This window comes from Trichosurus vulpecula, chromosome 7 (assembly GCF_011100635.1).
Source record: "Trichosurus vulpecula isolate mTriVul1 chromosome 7, mTriVul1.pri, whole genome shotgun sequence".
NCBI classification, from domain to species: Eukaryota; Metazoa; Chordata; class Mammalia; order Diprotodontia; family Phalangeridae; genus Trichosurus; species Trichosurus vulpecula.
Genome location: NC_050579.1, coordinates 234,962,347 through 234,976,206, shown reverse-complemented (window position 1 = coordinate 234,976,206; position 13,860 = coordinate 234,962,347). Strand labels below are relative to the sequence as shown.

The following is a 13,860-nucleotide window of genomic DNA, read 5'->3' as shown; positions in this document are numbered from 1 at the left end:
TCTAACTGTACATCATTATCTCTGTGGAATGACTCACTTGCTGAGAGGTGAATCACAAATGAAGCTCTTTTCCTGTTCAAAGGACTATTGCATACTATATGACTTGAAGGCTTACTTACATTATAGAGAAGATTGCTGAGGTCAAGAATCAAAGTTGATCAATGTATATAGCACCAGAGAACATCAGACTTACACCACTGTCCACTTGTCTTTTGCCCATGGAAGTCTCTCCTAGTTATTCATAGGAAATAAGCCAATGAGTTCCTCCAAAGTGTTCATCTGAAGCTGTCTGTAATCAGCTTCATAATCCACTGGTTCCACAAGGCTTTGTATCCAAGAACCCTGTGAGTGAAGCAGTCACCCTAGGGACTCTTTCAGTGCTGAAATAGAGGACACAGCACATAAGTTTAGGAGGAAGCAGATAATTTGTCATCTGCTAGAGACCAATGATGATAAGTCATTTATGCTTGAGTCTGAGAGTCAGGAGAACATTAAAAATAAACCATTTCACATTTTTGCCCATGCAAAAATGTGATTATGACAGAAATCGTCCAGAATTAAATCTCATGTTACCATCATGTGGCACCTACCGCTCAGCTGCAGTAGTCAGCTCTTCCATCAGTCCCAAAGTTTGGTTGATTTTAAGAATTGAAAATGGATATAATAAGAGTTAATATCTTTGGGAAGAAGTCAGCTCAGAAATTCCCAAATGCAAAAAGAACAAATTCTCTGATTAAATATTTTTGTTGTTATTTTACTCTCAGTCTTTTGTCTTCATATCTCCAATTTCTGGCGCATAGTAGATCCTTAATAGTTGATTGAGAATTGATTGACAAAAAGGTGGTTTCCAAGGAGGATCTTAATTTGGGATGTGATCACAGTTTTGCCTGGGGCTTCAGAGACAGAAACTTAAATACTATCTGTATAAACCACTACAACTGCCCACACATGTTCAAAAATTGGAGCAGAAAGGATTTCTTTGCTTATACTATTCTTGGTTCATAAGTTGTGACCATGTGCAATATTTCTTTCTTGTTGGAGCTGAAATGGCTTTTAAGGGGTATGGAAAACAAGAAAAAGATAAAACAAAATAAACCTCCATTTTGCTAGGCAAATGTAGGCACATTCTTATCATTTAAGGAGAGATGGGAATAATAAGATTATAACCTGGGCTTCACACATGTTGGCTTGCCTAGTCAGACTAATTCTGAAAGCTGTAAGGAATAAGACAGCATGTTCTAGTTTCTTTTAGAAAGTTTCCCAACTGCAACATTTTTACAAAGGCCTTCTTAGTAGATGACCATGACTACAGTTTGTACAGAACCAGAAAGTATCCTTTCCAAAAGAGACCAGATCAGGTGCCTCGCAACAGATGTAGTCTTCAAATAAGCTGATATTCTTTAAATGATTGTTTCTCACCGTTAAGAAACTTATGTTGAGGCTCCTTCTTTCCATACCTCTATTCCTATGAAGTTAACAGAAATGTAGACCCTGATTTCTCCCCACAGCCCCCATTATCTTTTTATCCACGTTCCCAGAGCACCTGAAATATCTCATACCCAAATACCTCAAGGGTCTGTGGTTTTATGGCCATTTGTGCCATGAAAGGAACATTTGCACTGATGAAATCATGAGTTTACTTGAAGTAAACAAAATCCCATATCTTATACTATCACAGGATTCCACGGACTCTTGTTCCTGTAACTGGATTTGGCTCATGAATATACTCATTCTTATATAAAAACCATCTTTGGCTTCCTCCAGTGTGAAGCTACTGTTATTTGACATTGCTTTTGTTGCAACTATTTGACGGCAAGAACCAGCACAAACATCATCTCCTCCTGTCCATGCCCACTCCACTGAGATCACTTGTAAGTTTCTGCTGGGGAAAATTCACCTTAGAATTGGTGACATGGAGAGTCTGCTGTTGTTCCTCTTGTTCAGATTCAAGATGGATGACTTGAAATAAATATATATTCAATACTAATGAGTTTTAAATCAATTTCCTTAAATTTGCAGTTTTTTTCTTTGGTGACTCAGAGAGAGTAACAGGTATATGTTCAATGGAAATGAAGAACTTTCCAAGGACTTTGGAACAACTGACCATTTTTTTTTGATGGGATTGAGGGATGGGGTACCCAGCCATCTGAATTCCTTTATTTCAAAAGGTAACATTTTATTCCCAACTTTAGAGTGTTACTTTCTATGTTCACTTTGAGATTATAGCCACATCCACCCTCCCCAAAAAGAAACATAAACAAATCAAAAAACATGACTAACTTCCTCTGGCTCATTAAGAATTTGTCAGAAGTAACAATAGGCCAGATCCCATCCTGAGAAGAATCTTAGGAGCATTGTAGGCAGTAATTCCCAAACTAATTGACCATGGAACAGCTTGAGGTTCAAAATCAATTGACAGGATCCATCAAAGCTGGCCTCCCATCAATGTGAACTTTAAGGTATAAATGGGGATCTTGGAAAATTGGGAGTAAAATAAATGTAATTGAGAAAACTGCTGTATTAAAATTTTTGATACATAGGTTTGAGATTGGACCTGTGGTTTATTGACATAGTGAAATCCTTGATAAGGAAACACCCTCTACCAATGCAGGTTGGTACTTTTTCTACAATTTATAGACCTAGCAAATTGCCTGTGGGCACTGAGAAGTTTAAGTGACAACCAGTATGTTTCAGAGGCAGGACTTAAACCCAGTTTTCCAAACTCTAGGGCTGGTACTCTATTCACTGTGCCACACTGATTCTCCTTCTGCTATGTATTTTAAATAAGTAATACTATCTATAACATTAACATTTGCCCACAGATCCTTTTTTTATAGTATGTCTGACATCCTATCCCCCATGAATCACAAATTGGAAAATTTTGCTAGTAGTAGTCTGTTTCTGATGGTGGTAGTCTATCATTGGATAACTTAGAGGGCAGTCCTCTTTTTTTCCCCCTAGAGAACATTAGGGGATTCTAAGTATTTGGGACCAGAACTTGTTGCAATACTCATGAATGAGTGATATGGGGATTAAAAAAGTTATAAATAACCCTGAAAATAGTGACTTGTAAAATCTGTGCAGTATCAGTAACAATACATGCATAGCGTCGTGCATTCACAACTATTTTGGTCATAAAAATCACGTTGATGTACTTACTTACAGTTTACTTACAGTTTATAAAAATAACACCTAGGAGTAGTTCTGAATGGCAAAGGTTAATCTCTAGCTCTAAGCATAAGCATTAGAGGAATAGATTATTATGGGAAAGTGCAATGGGTAAATACAAAATGGACAGAGCTTCCACTGTAGCCTCCTGAATTTGGTGTGCAAGAATGGCCAGACACATTTGCTTTGACAACCCTATTAGAGTAACCTAGGAGCATCACTTGTTAACAAATAATTCCATTGCCTACCACACGGGTTACCACCTGGGTTTTGAGGAAATGAACAAGGATGAGTTAGACAAGGAAACAGACAACACCAGAGTCTTGCTGAAGAATAAGGAAAAGGATGGGCCTTTTCTTCTTTTTAGATGGCCCACAGACAATTTTCAAGGAGCTCATAAAAGATCAAAATGCACCATTCTTAAACACTAGTTTGGCATGTCTTAGTGATCCCTAAAAGAAGATAAAGTTGAAAAAAATCCAGAAACTTTTATCCAAATCCACTAAACGATTGCTTAAAATAAATTTTTTCTTCTAGTTAAATAGAAGGGCGTCCAGTGTATACTTTAAAAGTAGTGAAACTCATTTAGTATTTTCCCAACGAGATGATAATAGCCATTGGGAACAAAATCATATCTCATACAAATTAATTCCTCACAAAGCATCTTTTTTCTTCTTTAAATCTTGTCCCATACTCTGTGAATTAAAAACAAACAAATAGCAAACAAATGACAGACTCTTACTTCTGGATAACAAACTGAAAACTCTGAGAACCAAATCATCTTGAACTGACTGGAACACACCACATTTGAAGAATGGGAAGAGAATTTCCCTGTTCGTTTTTTCTTCTCCAGTAGGATGACTGAGGATATATGTTGGCATCACATAAAGTTATTAGTATGAATACCACTTGTCAGACAAGGAGAAGCTAATGGAAATACAGTCCTGAGAAGGCAAGAAGACATACATGCAAGCTACTGAAAGTGGCAAAATGTAAGGGGAAGACTCAAGATTGTTTTCATGTTTTAGGATCTTCTTAAGTATCTTCATAAATATCTATTTCCTAAAGGAGATAGAAGGAAATAATAATTGGTCAGATTCTCTTAGTGCTTAAGTTTCTTCCTAGGGCTGAGTAAGACACACAGAGGGGTTACTCTAACTCTTAGAGCAAGTGATGCTATTTCAATAAATTATTGCTGCAGTGTGCTAAGGGGCCCCATTTTGCTCTGGAAGAGCTAATGTACCTCCCAAAGTGCCATCCAGGTTGTGACTTAAGCAGTGAGAGAGGATCGGACAAAATTCTGAGGCTGTAAAATTATGAGGAGATACTTTATAACAAGACTGCTTCTTTGTCTTATTCATCCTCTGAATACTATGACAATTCCTCTGTCGAATTTTGGCAGGATGGGAAACTGAACCCTGGATGAGATAGTCATTAATATGCTTTGCTCCTAAGATCACTAGTCTCCTTTGCATATGGAGCTTTTGCTGAAATCTGTGGTGCAAGTCGCATGAATGCTGACCCAAGGAGGCAAGTTTCTCCAGAACAGACTGCCAAAAGAAAGAGGTTGGATATTTTAGTATCTCCCTCAGCTAATAACCTCCCATCTTCTACAAACAAACCAGAGTTGGGAGGAGATGTTGGAAATGGAAGGCAGTCCATGATGGATGATCTCCATCTTCCCATCCCCCAATCAGGGATACTAATAGAAATTCTTTAGGAGTTTGCATTTCAGATCTACAGCTATGACGTAGAGGTTTTGCTTGTATCAAACACAGCCTTTTCCAATCATAGCTTTTCATGAGGCCAATGGCTTAAGTACTTTTGTCATGAATCCACAGATGAGGTGAATGACATAACCCTACCCACAAAAAAATTTTTTTTCTAAATATTGACAATACAATCTGTGCCTCTACAGGTATTATCTGGAAGACATTGCTTATTTATTAGAAACTGGATGTACCCGAGGAAGGAACAAGCAAACTCCCCTCATTAAGCTTAATTTTTGCTTGGAATTTTTTCTTATCTAACAGATAGATATTCATTTTGGAGAATGTTCTCTTTCCCCTTTAAATCCTGAGAAGCTTTTTTCTTGTCAAAGACCGGCATTCTTGTTTACTTGTGTTTGGTGTTTCATGAGTTCATCAACTTCCTTGAAAAGGCTTCAGCCAGGATTGAGTTCTACTGTAATAGTCTCCAAGGCTCTCCCCTTGTTTTTAGCTGCACATTGCCAATTAAAGCACAGATGCAAAACTGGCAGAATCCAACAGCCTTCTCCCATGCCAGAGAAGGGAAGTGCTGTATGATGTCACATGAGATGGGAGTTTGCTCAGTCCTGCCTAAAACTGAAATCATTTTGCTGCTGGGAGTATGGCAAAAGGCATCTTCTAGTAACCTCTTGTTATTGGAGGTGCAAAGCTAACCCAAGGAAGCACATTGCAGACTCAGTTCTGTCTGCTAGTGAGGCAAGCAGCTGTGCACCTTTAACCAAATGGACTTTTCCACTGCATGGAACCTCCCAGAAAGAAGGTGGCAAGAGCCATGGCCATCTACCACCTGAGGAGATCTGTGATCCCCTGAGAAAGTGACCCATCTGAGACACAATTTACAGGTAACAAAGACAATGATATTGCAGGAAGCTATAAGATGGTGCTGAGATAGGTATAGTGACCATTATCATAGTGACTGTGGCCTGGTTTAATTTCACATTCACGTTGATGCAAGGTACATACTAAAGTTAACAGGTATTAGAATATTTTATGCTGAGATTCAATTAGCAGGCTCATGATGAGTGGTGAAGGTCCATTTTACTTTGTTTGCTTTACAGGTTGCCCAGTTTTCTCTTTCTTTGCCTATGTTCACTATCTATGTTCCATAGCAGGACAGCTTTACCATCTAAATCAATGAAGACATTATAGTTGTGGTATACACACATTCACACACACATACATACACACATATACATATGTTATGGTCCATATGAAGAAATCTGCCTATTTGCAGGTGTTATACCTCTCTGTAAATGGGCAGATCGCCCTGCCCAGATGGGGAAAATAATTTAAAGACCATTGAAAACCATTAAGACTATTAGCTCTGTTTTGGGATAAGAAAAATAACAAAATCTCTGACCAAGCGAGTACTGCCTTTTTCTGGCATCAGAAGACATTTGAAATAAGGTTTTCAGAGACTGGGTGCCTCACAAATACTCTCTAATGCATTCATTGTTTTGTTTATTCTGCTTATCGCAAGTCAGAGGTAACTCAGTACATATTAATAATTCTCCTTCAAAGCATATTAACCTCTCGGCTGATTTTGAATGGCCTTGATTTTCTGTATTTGGGCAGGGCCAAAGTGGACAGTTGCAGAAAAGGCCAGCATGTCTGCAAATGGGCACTTTCTTCCACATGGATCACAATATATATTAAATACAAATACATGTATATGTATATATCACGTATATACATATAAACATATATATATATACACATACACAGAAAATGAATTGGGAAGTCCTTTGGTTTAGTCTTGTTTAAGTATCTACTTCCCAAGTGCATAGGTTTCCTTTGACCAATCTGTTCAGAAAACAAGTGTGAAAAGTGCCATGGCAAATTTGATAATTCCTTCATTTTTTCCCCTTCCCCTTTTGGATGTTCTTTCCCCACCACCAACACTTCTAAGTCTTTTATCTTCAAAAATAACATTTTTGGACCTTTCATCTTAATATATTACTAATTCACAGATTCTCTTGCAGAGCTTCACAATTACTTGCAGAGAAACTAGTCTATAGTGAAGACCAAGGTTCCAAAGAGAACTCCTTTTCTGAAAAAAAAACCAAACAGAAAAACCAACTCTTATTTCCTCCCTCCCCAGAAAAAGCTGGCACTTTGATGTGTTGTGAATAATCCACTCTGAATCTGGCTTGCCTTGTTACATTTGGCCAGCCCAAGCAGCTGAGGTCTGAGCTTTCCTGCATCTCTGTGCGACATTTGGGAAAAAAAAGGTAACTCAGTCTGTCTAAACCTCTCAGACAGTTGTGACATGATCAGGATTCTCTTGGATTTCTATGCACTCAATTTCCTCCCTCTCCTTTCGTTTAGCACGTTTCTTTTTCTTGTGGTGCTTTTTGGAGGGGGGGAAGAAAGTTAGGAAAACAGGTAAGATAACAAAACAGTGCAGAAGCGTGCAACTCCCGGTGAGCAGCAAGCATTTGAACAGTGTGAAGGTCAAGTTCGAAGGCACAAACAGGAGGGGGACCAACCCAATAAGAAAAGAAGTAACATTTTGCAAAATGGCTGTCCCATGCTCTTGTAGGGAGCTTTTGATACACTGAGTTCGGGTGTGCTCAGTTGCTAATACAAATGTGTAAAGCAGGGGTGCACAGTGATCAATGGAAAAATTTAAAGTGTAGATAAGGCACAAGATAGAAATGCAATCCATGTCTACGTTCCACAGTGTCATCAAGCCCAGAACGCCCAGCTCTATTGAAGTGACGCTGAGAATTAGCCAGAAGTTTCCCAGAGGGTGGATCACTAAGAAGAAAGTTAAAATTAACATCAGTAGGACTCCAAAGCCAGCAATCAGGACAGGCATGGTGACAGACAAGCCATAGTGATCCATGAAAACAAAGGAAGGATTGAACACAATGAACCGAATGCTCTTGGCCAGAGACAGGGGCCTAAGTTTATCTAGTACTTGTATTACTTCCTTCTGCTTGTCTCTGCTAGTCCTGGCCACCAGATACAAGCGAGAAGCAATGATATTGCTTTCATCTCCTGCCTTGGAGAAAATGATATCATTTCGGAAGTGCTGGAACTCTGGCTTTTTTAAAAAGGAGTTTTGCAGGACACTGATGAAGTCACTCTTGTTACTTGCACTGATGTTGCTGACTTTCAGGAACTGGTAATATTGTTCAACCCAAGACACTGCAGTGAAGCCACTACAAAGTCGTCTTAAGTCTTCCTGGACGGTGCCGTTCCAGTACTCAAGGGGCTCATATACATAGAATCCAATCACTGGACTGTAATTGCTGAAGTATTCTTGCTGTAGGATGGCATAGGAGACGCTTGGGGAATCGCTGGCAAGCAGGCTGATGATATTGGCCCCATCGCTGATCTGCAAACAGCCCATAAAGGAAAAGGAAGCATAGATGAGATAAAGGATAACAACAAATGGCTTCACATAGATATTTGTGATCCACTCATTGTAATGTTCCCGGAGAAAATGCTGAATGAAATGGTTCTGGTAGGGATTGGTCTCATGATGAGAAGTTTGTTGATGCCCATCACTCATCACAGTCTGGAACCAGACGGGCTTATGATCTAGGTATTCCGCAGAAGGAATTTTGCAGCAGAAGATGCTGTGGTAGCGGTTCTGCTCTAGTTGGCCAGCAAAGACCAGGCAGGAGCCAAAGAAAGAGAAAATGTAGAAGTAGTTCAATAGGATGGAGACACACATGTTCTGACAGAATACCTTCACGGCCTCAATGTTGGTGAAAGGGCTGGCACCCATACCAAACGTAATGAAGTACAAGGAGCTGGTCATGGTGTAGGTGACCATCACATCAGAATAGGCATCAGCAACCCTGTCTTTGAAGGGCAGGTTCTCTCTGGTTCTCCGCCATCCTGATAGAAGCTCAAATACTCCCTTTGTTCCATGACCTACAAATAACAATACAGAATAAATGAATACAAATTCTTATTCTGCGGTTCAAAGCTTCGCAAACTCTTCTTGCTCATGGCAGAGTATCATCCTTTGCCATTAAGGTTCATGGCACACTGTTTAAGATGGCAACACTCTATAGGAGAAGTGGAAAGCTTGAACATGCAGATTGCAAATATTAATTCTATACAATTGGTGAGAGACTCACACATACCCAGGTGATTGAAAGTGTAAGTTCTGTACAATGCATGGGAGGCTCCTGCAGTGCACATATGAAGATAATGATCATGGCTGGCATTTATATAGTGCTTTAAGATTCCTGAAATGCTATACAAACATCGTCTCATTTTATCCTCACAACAATCTTGGAAAGCAGATTGTAAATTGACTATAAATTCCAAACACTTTGAAGTGTACCTACAGAGTGTCCCTAAAGTCTGGACACATAGGAAAAAATACATATTTTGAAATATTTGGAATATTAACAGACCTTAGCCTCTTTGACTTCTTTTTCTGAGATATGCTAAAGGAGAAGTTGTATTCAATGAAAATCACAGATGCAACACACCCGACTGAACACATAAAGAGTCAATGTGCTAAAATTGATGGCAATGTGGAGTTACTGCATCGAGTTCACATGAATCTTGCAAAGCGTATCAACCTTTGCATCAAAAATGATGGAAATCATACTGAAGATGTTATTTATTAATATTCCAATTAAATAAAATGTTGTTGAAAATTTCATTCATTTAATTTCTTGAAAATATGCATTTTTGCCTATGTGTCCAGACTTAGGAACAGCCTGTATTGTGGAGTATACCTTTAAGAACCCTGATATAGTTTAAGCAAATTCTTGGCTATGCTCAACATCGAGCTTAGGTTTGAGGGTGGGGTTAGCCTTGATCTTCAGGGTTCACTACTCTTAGAAACCCTATATGTATAACTGGCTACGGATTTTTGGCTTTCCTGACAAAAGTCTCTCAAAGTTGTTCTACCAAGCAAGAAATGTTCTATGTCTGATTTAGCAATCCCAAATTTGTGGAACTACAGGATACAATGAAGTGCTTATCTGTTCTATGCTTTTGTACTTCCAGTATACAGTCTCATAATAAAATTATTTTTTCCCCATGCATACATCTTGTTCAAATAGGTTTTGAATTCCTTAAAGCAGGAAATGGCTATCTTACACTTTTTTGCATCCTTTATAGTACCTAAAACAGTAGTGTGTGTGTATATATATATATGTGTGTGTGTATACGTACGTATGTACATATATATGAGGTACATAATAATAATAAGAATAACAAAGTTTTTCTATAGTGCTTTAATGTTTGTAAAGAATTTTCCTAAAACTGCCCCAGTGAGGTGAACAATTCCTAGTATTATAGATTCCCATTTTTTCTTATAAGGAAATTGAAGCTGAGAGAAATTCCTATCAGGATTTTGAGATAGATAGAAACTTAGAAATTTTCTTGTCCTATTCCATAAGTTGACTTAGAAAGAAACTAAGGTCCAAAGAGGAAAAAAAATTGTTGAAAGTCATATGAATGATAAGTGGGGGAACTGAGGTTTAAATCCAGGTCTTCCATCTCCATATCTAGTGCTATTCCTACCCTGATGCCCAGGGGAACATAGCTCTTGTCTTAGAACTAGGATTTAAACCCAAGTCTCTTGATTTCTGGTTCATCCTTCTTTCTACTATATGTTTCCTCCCTCAAGCTATTTTTTCAAAGTTGGAGTATTTGAAGGATTCTACTACCTGAATTGCTTCATTTAGGAAACAGCAAAGCAATGTTAACCATTTCAAAAAAAGATTGAAAATGTCTAACTTTCCATTTTTTCCATCTCCATGGAGTTAGAGCGATAAGTAGTAAGCAGCTCAGACAGGGATCATATCTACTGCCTGCTTTATAACCAACAAATAGTCTAGGTCTGAGTGTTTTCAAATGGTTGATAGATGAACATGACTCATTATTCATATTAATTCACGTGTTCTTGCTGATCTGGCTTCTAAGAACTTTTAGCTTAGATGAGTAGGTATTTGTTTTTAGGGCTTTGATGAAAGAAATTGTATATGCATATACACATACATATTTATACACATGTGAAGTAGGTGCAAGAAACCAAAGAAGTACCATTATGAAGAAAAGAGTTTCTTTTCTACAGCCTATTACTTGCCTCCCACTGAGAACATGATGCTTAGTTTATTACTACATACCTCTTTCATAGAATTTAGAATATCAAAGATGAAAAAGACCCCAGAAAACTTACAGTCCAAACTCTTAATTTTACAAAGAAAAAACTGAGGCTTGATGAAATAAAGCAAGCAGCCCAAGGCCAAAGAGTAGTGGAAGAACAAGAAGTTTATCCAAGATACCCTGATTCTTAGTCAGTAATCTTTCCACTAGTGTTGATAGTTATTCTAGGATTGAAAGGTTGGTAGTAAGCTTTGGACATTTTCCCCTCCTATCTGACTAGCATAACACATGCACATCATGCTTACAATTGCATCCAACTTTTGTTGTGGTTTCATGATGTGTTATAATGGCACCATCTCAAAGAATTCAGAGTCAGAGCACCTCTAATACAAGCACAGGCATTTTTTGAGGATCAGAGCCTCTCAGAAGTGGGCTAAGGTTCCAAGAGGAACCAGCAACTTAGTAAGACAAGACAGGCAATTTTATAGTGTAATGATGCTGATTACACAACAGAAATTATGAATATTAAAAAGGCAGGAGGAGTTTGTTAAGGGATTAGGGAGTGGAGAGGGATCTCTTCTATGGTTTGGTAGTCAAACATCCTGGTTGTGCTGCTTTCTGATTGGCGAGGTATTGTAGTCCTCTCTGGTCAAGATGGATAGTTAGGTATTGTGGTCCTGTCTTGGGCTAAATGGATGATGTGATTGTGGTTGAGTACAAAAACACACATGTTTAAATATGTGAATTGGATCTGGGGGCAGTGGCTAGCTAGTTGAGTCTGGAGGTCTGTGGTATGGTCAAAGCCAGATTGTATGATTAAATCAGGACATGCCTACTGTTCACTGGGGTCCACAAGGAAGTTAGGATATTGGGGCTGGGCTAAGCTTTGCTAGGTTTCCATTACTTTTATAAACAAATGGAGTATTTGACACAGTGCATTATCATAGTTTGGTCCTAGGGACATTCAGAGATCTCACAAATTAGAAGAAAACCTCCTAAAGAAGTTTATGGGCAAAGTAGGATTAATTACCAGTTTAAAACAAGATCCAATACTTTTAGAAGAGGAAGAAATATTAGAGAAATGAACACTTCCCTTGAAAATGTCTGGAAATGTGATTTGAATTGCTAGACGACAATAGCAAGCACTTGGCCAAAAACAGTGGTTAATAAAAATACATTTTCCTGGAATTTTGAAAGTCTAATAAATTTGAGAGTCTAATAAAGATTTTAAATGGAAAAGGAAAATGGAGAAGTAAACTACGTATAAGTATGATACAGTGGAAATAATTCTAGAATCTGGTGACCTGGGTTCAAATTGAGCCTCTGAGGCTTAATACTTGTGTGACCTTGGGCAAATCATTTAGCTCCAGCAAGCCTCAGGTTTCTCTTCTGTAGGATGGTGGAGGACATGTGACTAATGATAAACAGATAGGTATGAGATATAAGGTGAATCTTGGAGGTAGGACTGATAAGGTGGAGGTAGGACTGATAAGATTTGTCAAATGAAAGCATATGTGGGGTGAGGGAAAGCAGTGAGTTGAAGATACACATGAGTGATTAGAAGGAGAGTGATGCTCTTAACAGAAATGGGATTTTGAAACAAAGATAGATTTTTGGGGAATTATAATGAGTTCAGATTTGGATATGATGCATTCGAGATACTATAGCAAGGCCAACACCTTTTTAATAGCTGCAATACTTCCATATTTGCTGTTCTCTGTAGTTTCTATGACTCCTTTTTAGTCTGTGTAACTATATTGTTATTCTTAGAATATTTTTTACATTTGAAGATGTGATTCAACATTGTTAGCTATAGAATGAGTACATGCTTAATATATACATTTCTATGCATCTGTATTAATACAGCAAGAAATTTTAGGTAGATTGAAAATATGTCCCCTCTCCCCTATTTAATCCAGGCTAGCATTTCATATATTTAGAATCTAGAGGTAGGGAAACCATAATAACCTCAAAAAGACTTTAATTCCACATATGAGAGAAAAACTTAAGGTCAATTGTCCATTGTTTTTTTCTTTTCAATTAAAAGATCTCCTCTTTTGATCATAACTTCATGGCTAGTGCTTTTCTAGGCCCAGATGGCCCCATTTCATTTGGCAAAAAAATAAGACTTTCTACCCTCTTATATTAATTAATCTTGAACAAATCAGGGAACAATTTGCTCCTACTCTCTCATCTTCCTCAACTATTGCCCTCAAAAATCCTAAAGCTATGGGAACTGATGATATAACTGAACAGTGTAAAGAGAGAACAGCGTAAGCAGGACAGAAACCTTTGAAAGTGGAGGTAGAAGATAGCTTCTCACTAGTCACCATCTTGGAGTTAGCCTAATCTCTCCCCTTGCCCCCAAAGGAAGGAATATCTCTATTAGAAGTCAGACATAAGCTTTTCCTGTATAAGAAGGGAAAGCTAGGTGTCATCTTTGGAGGTTCAATCTGGGGAAATGCCTCACCATTATCCTAATCTGGAAAAAGACTTTGAGGCTTAGGGTCACACTTAAATTCCAGACATATATGTAAAGTATAGCTTTCAATAAATCTTCTTTGGACAAATACATGTTTTGTAAGGGCTTCTTTTCCCCATCACTAGTCTAGACTCAAGGTCTAGTAATAACTAATTTGGAGAAGAATTTGCTACTAAATTAAGAGACTGAAATAGATAAGAGAAATAAATTTTGCTTGCCCCTTAATTTAAATGCCTTGAACTGAAGGAGCCCTCATTCCAATTGCTGTAGTGAGAGGGCCTAAATTTAAATGCTAACTGTAAATTTAGCTTGAAATATCCAATAGGTAGTTTGTAACATGGGAGTGGGGCACAG

The 13,860-nt window shown here is 38.1% G+C and overlaps 1 protein-coding gene across 1 annotated transcript in view; it reads right to left on the bottom strand.

Moving 5' to 3' along the window:
- Nucleotides 1–7,191: 7,191 nt before the first annotated feature.
- Nucleotides 7,192–13,860, bottom strand: part of PTCHD4 (patched domain containing 4) — a 343,137-nt gene continuing 336,468 nt past the window's right edge. The window contains exon 3 of the mRNA XM_036766669.1: nucleotides 7,192–8,825. Coding sequence (XP_036622564.1) covers nucleotides 7,192–8,825 — 1,634 coding nt within the window. The remainder of the gene's footprint in view (nucleotides 8,826–13,860) is intronic.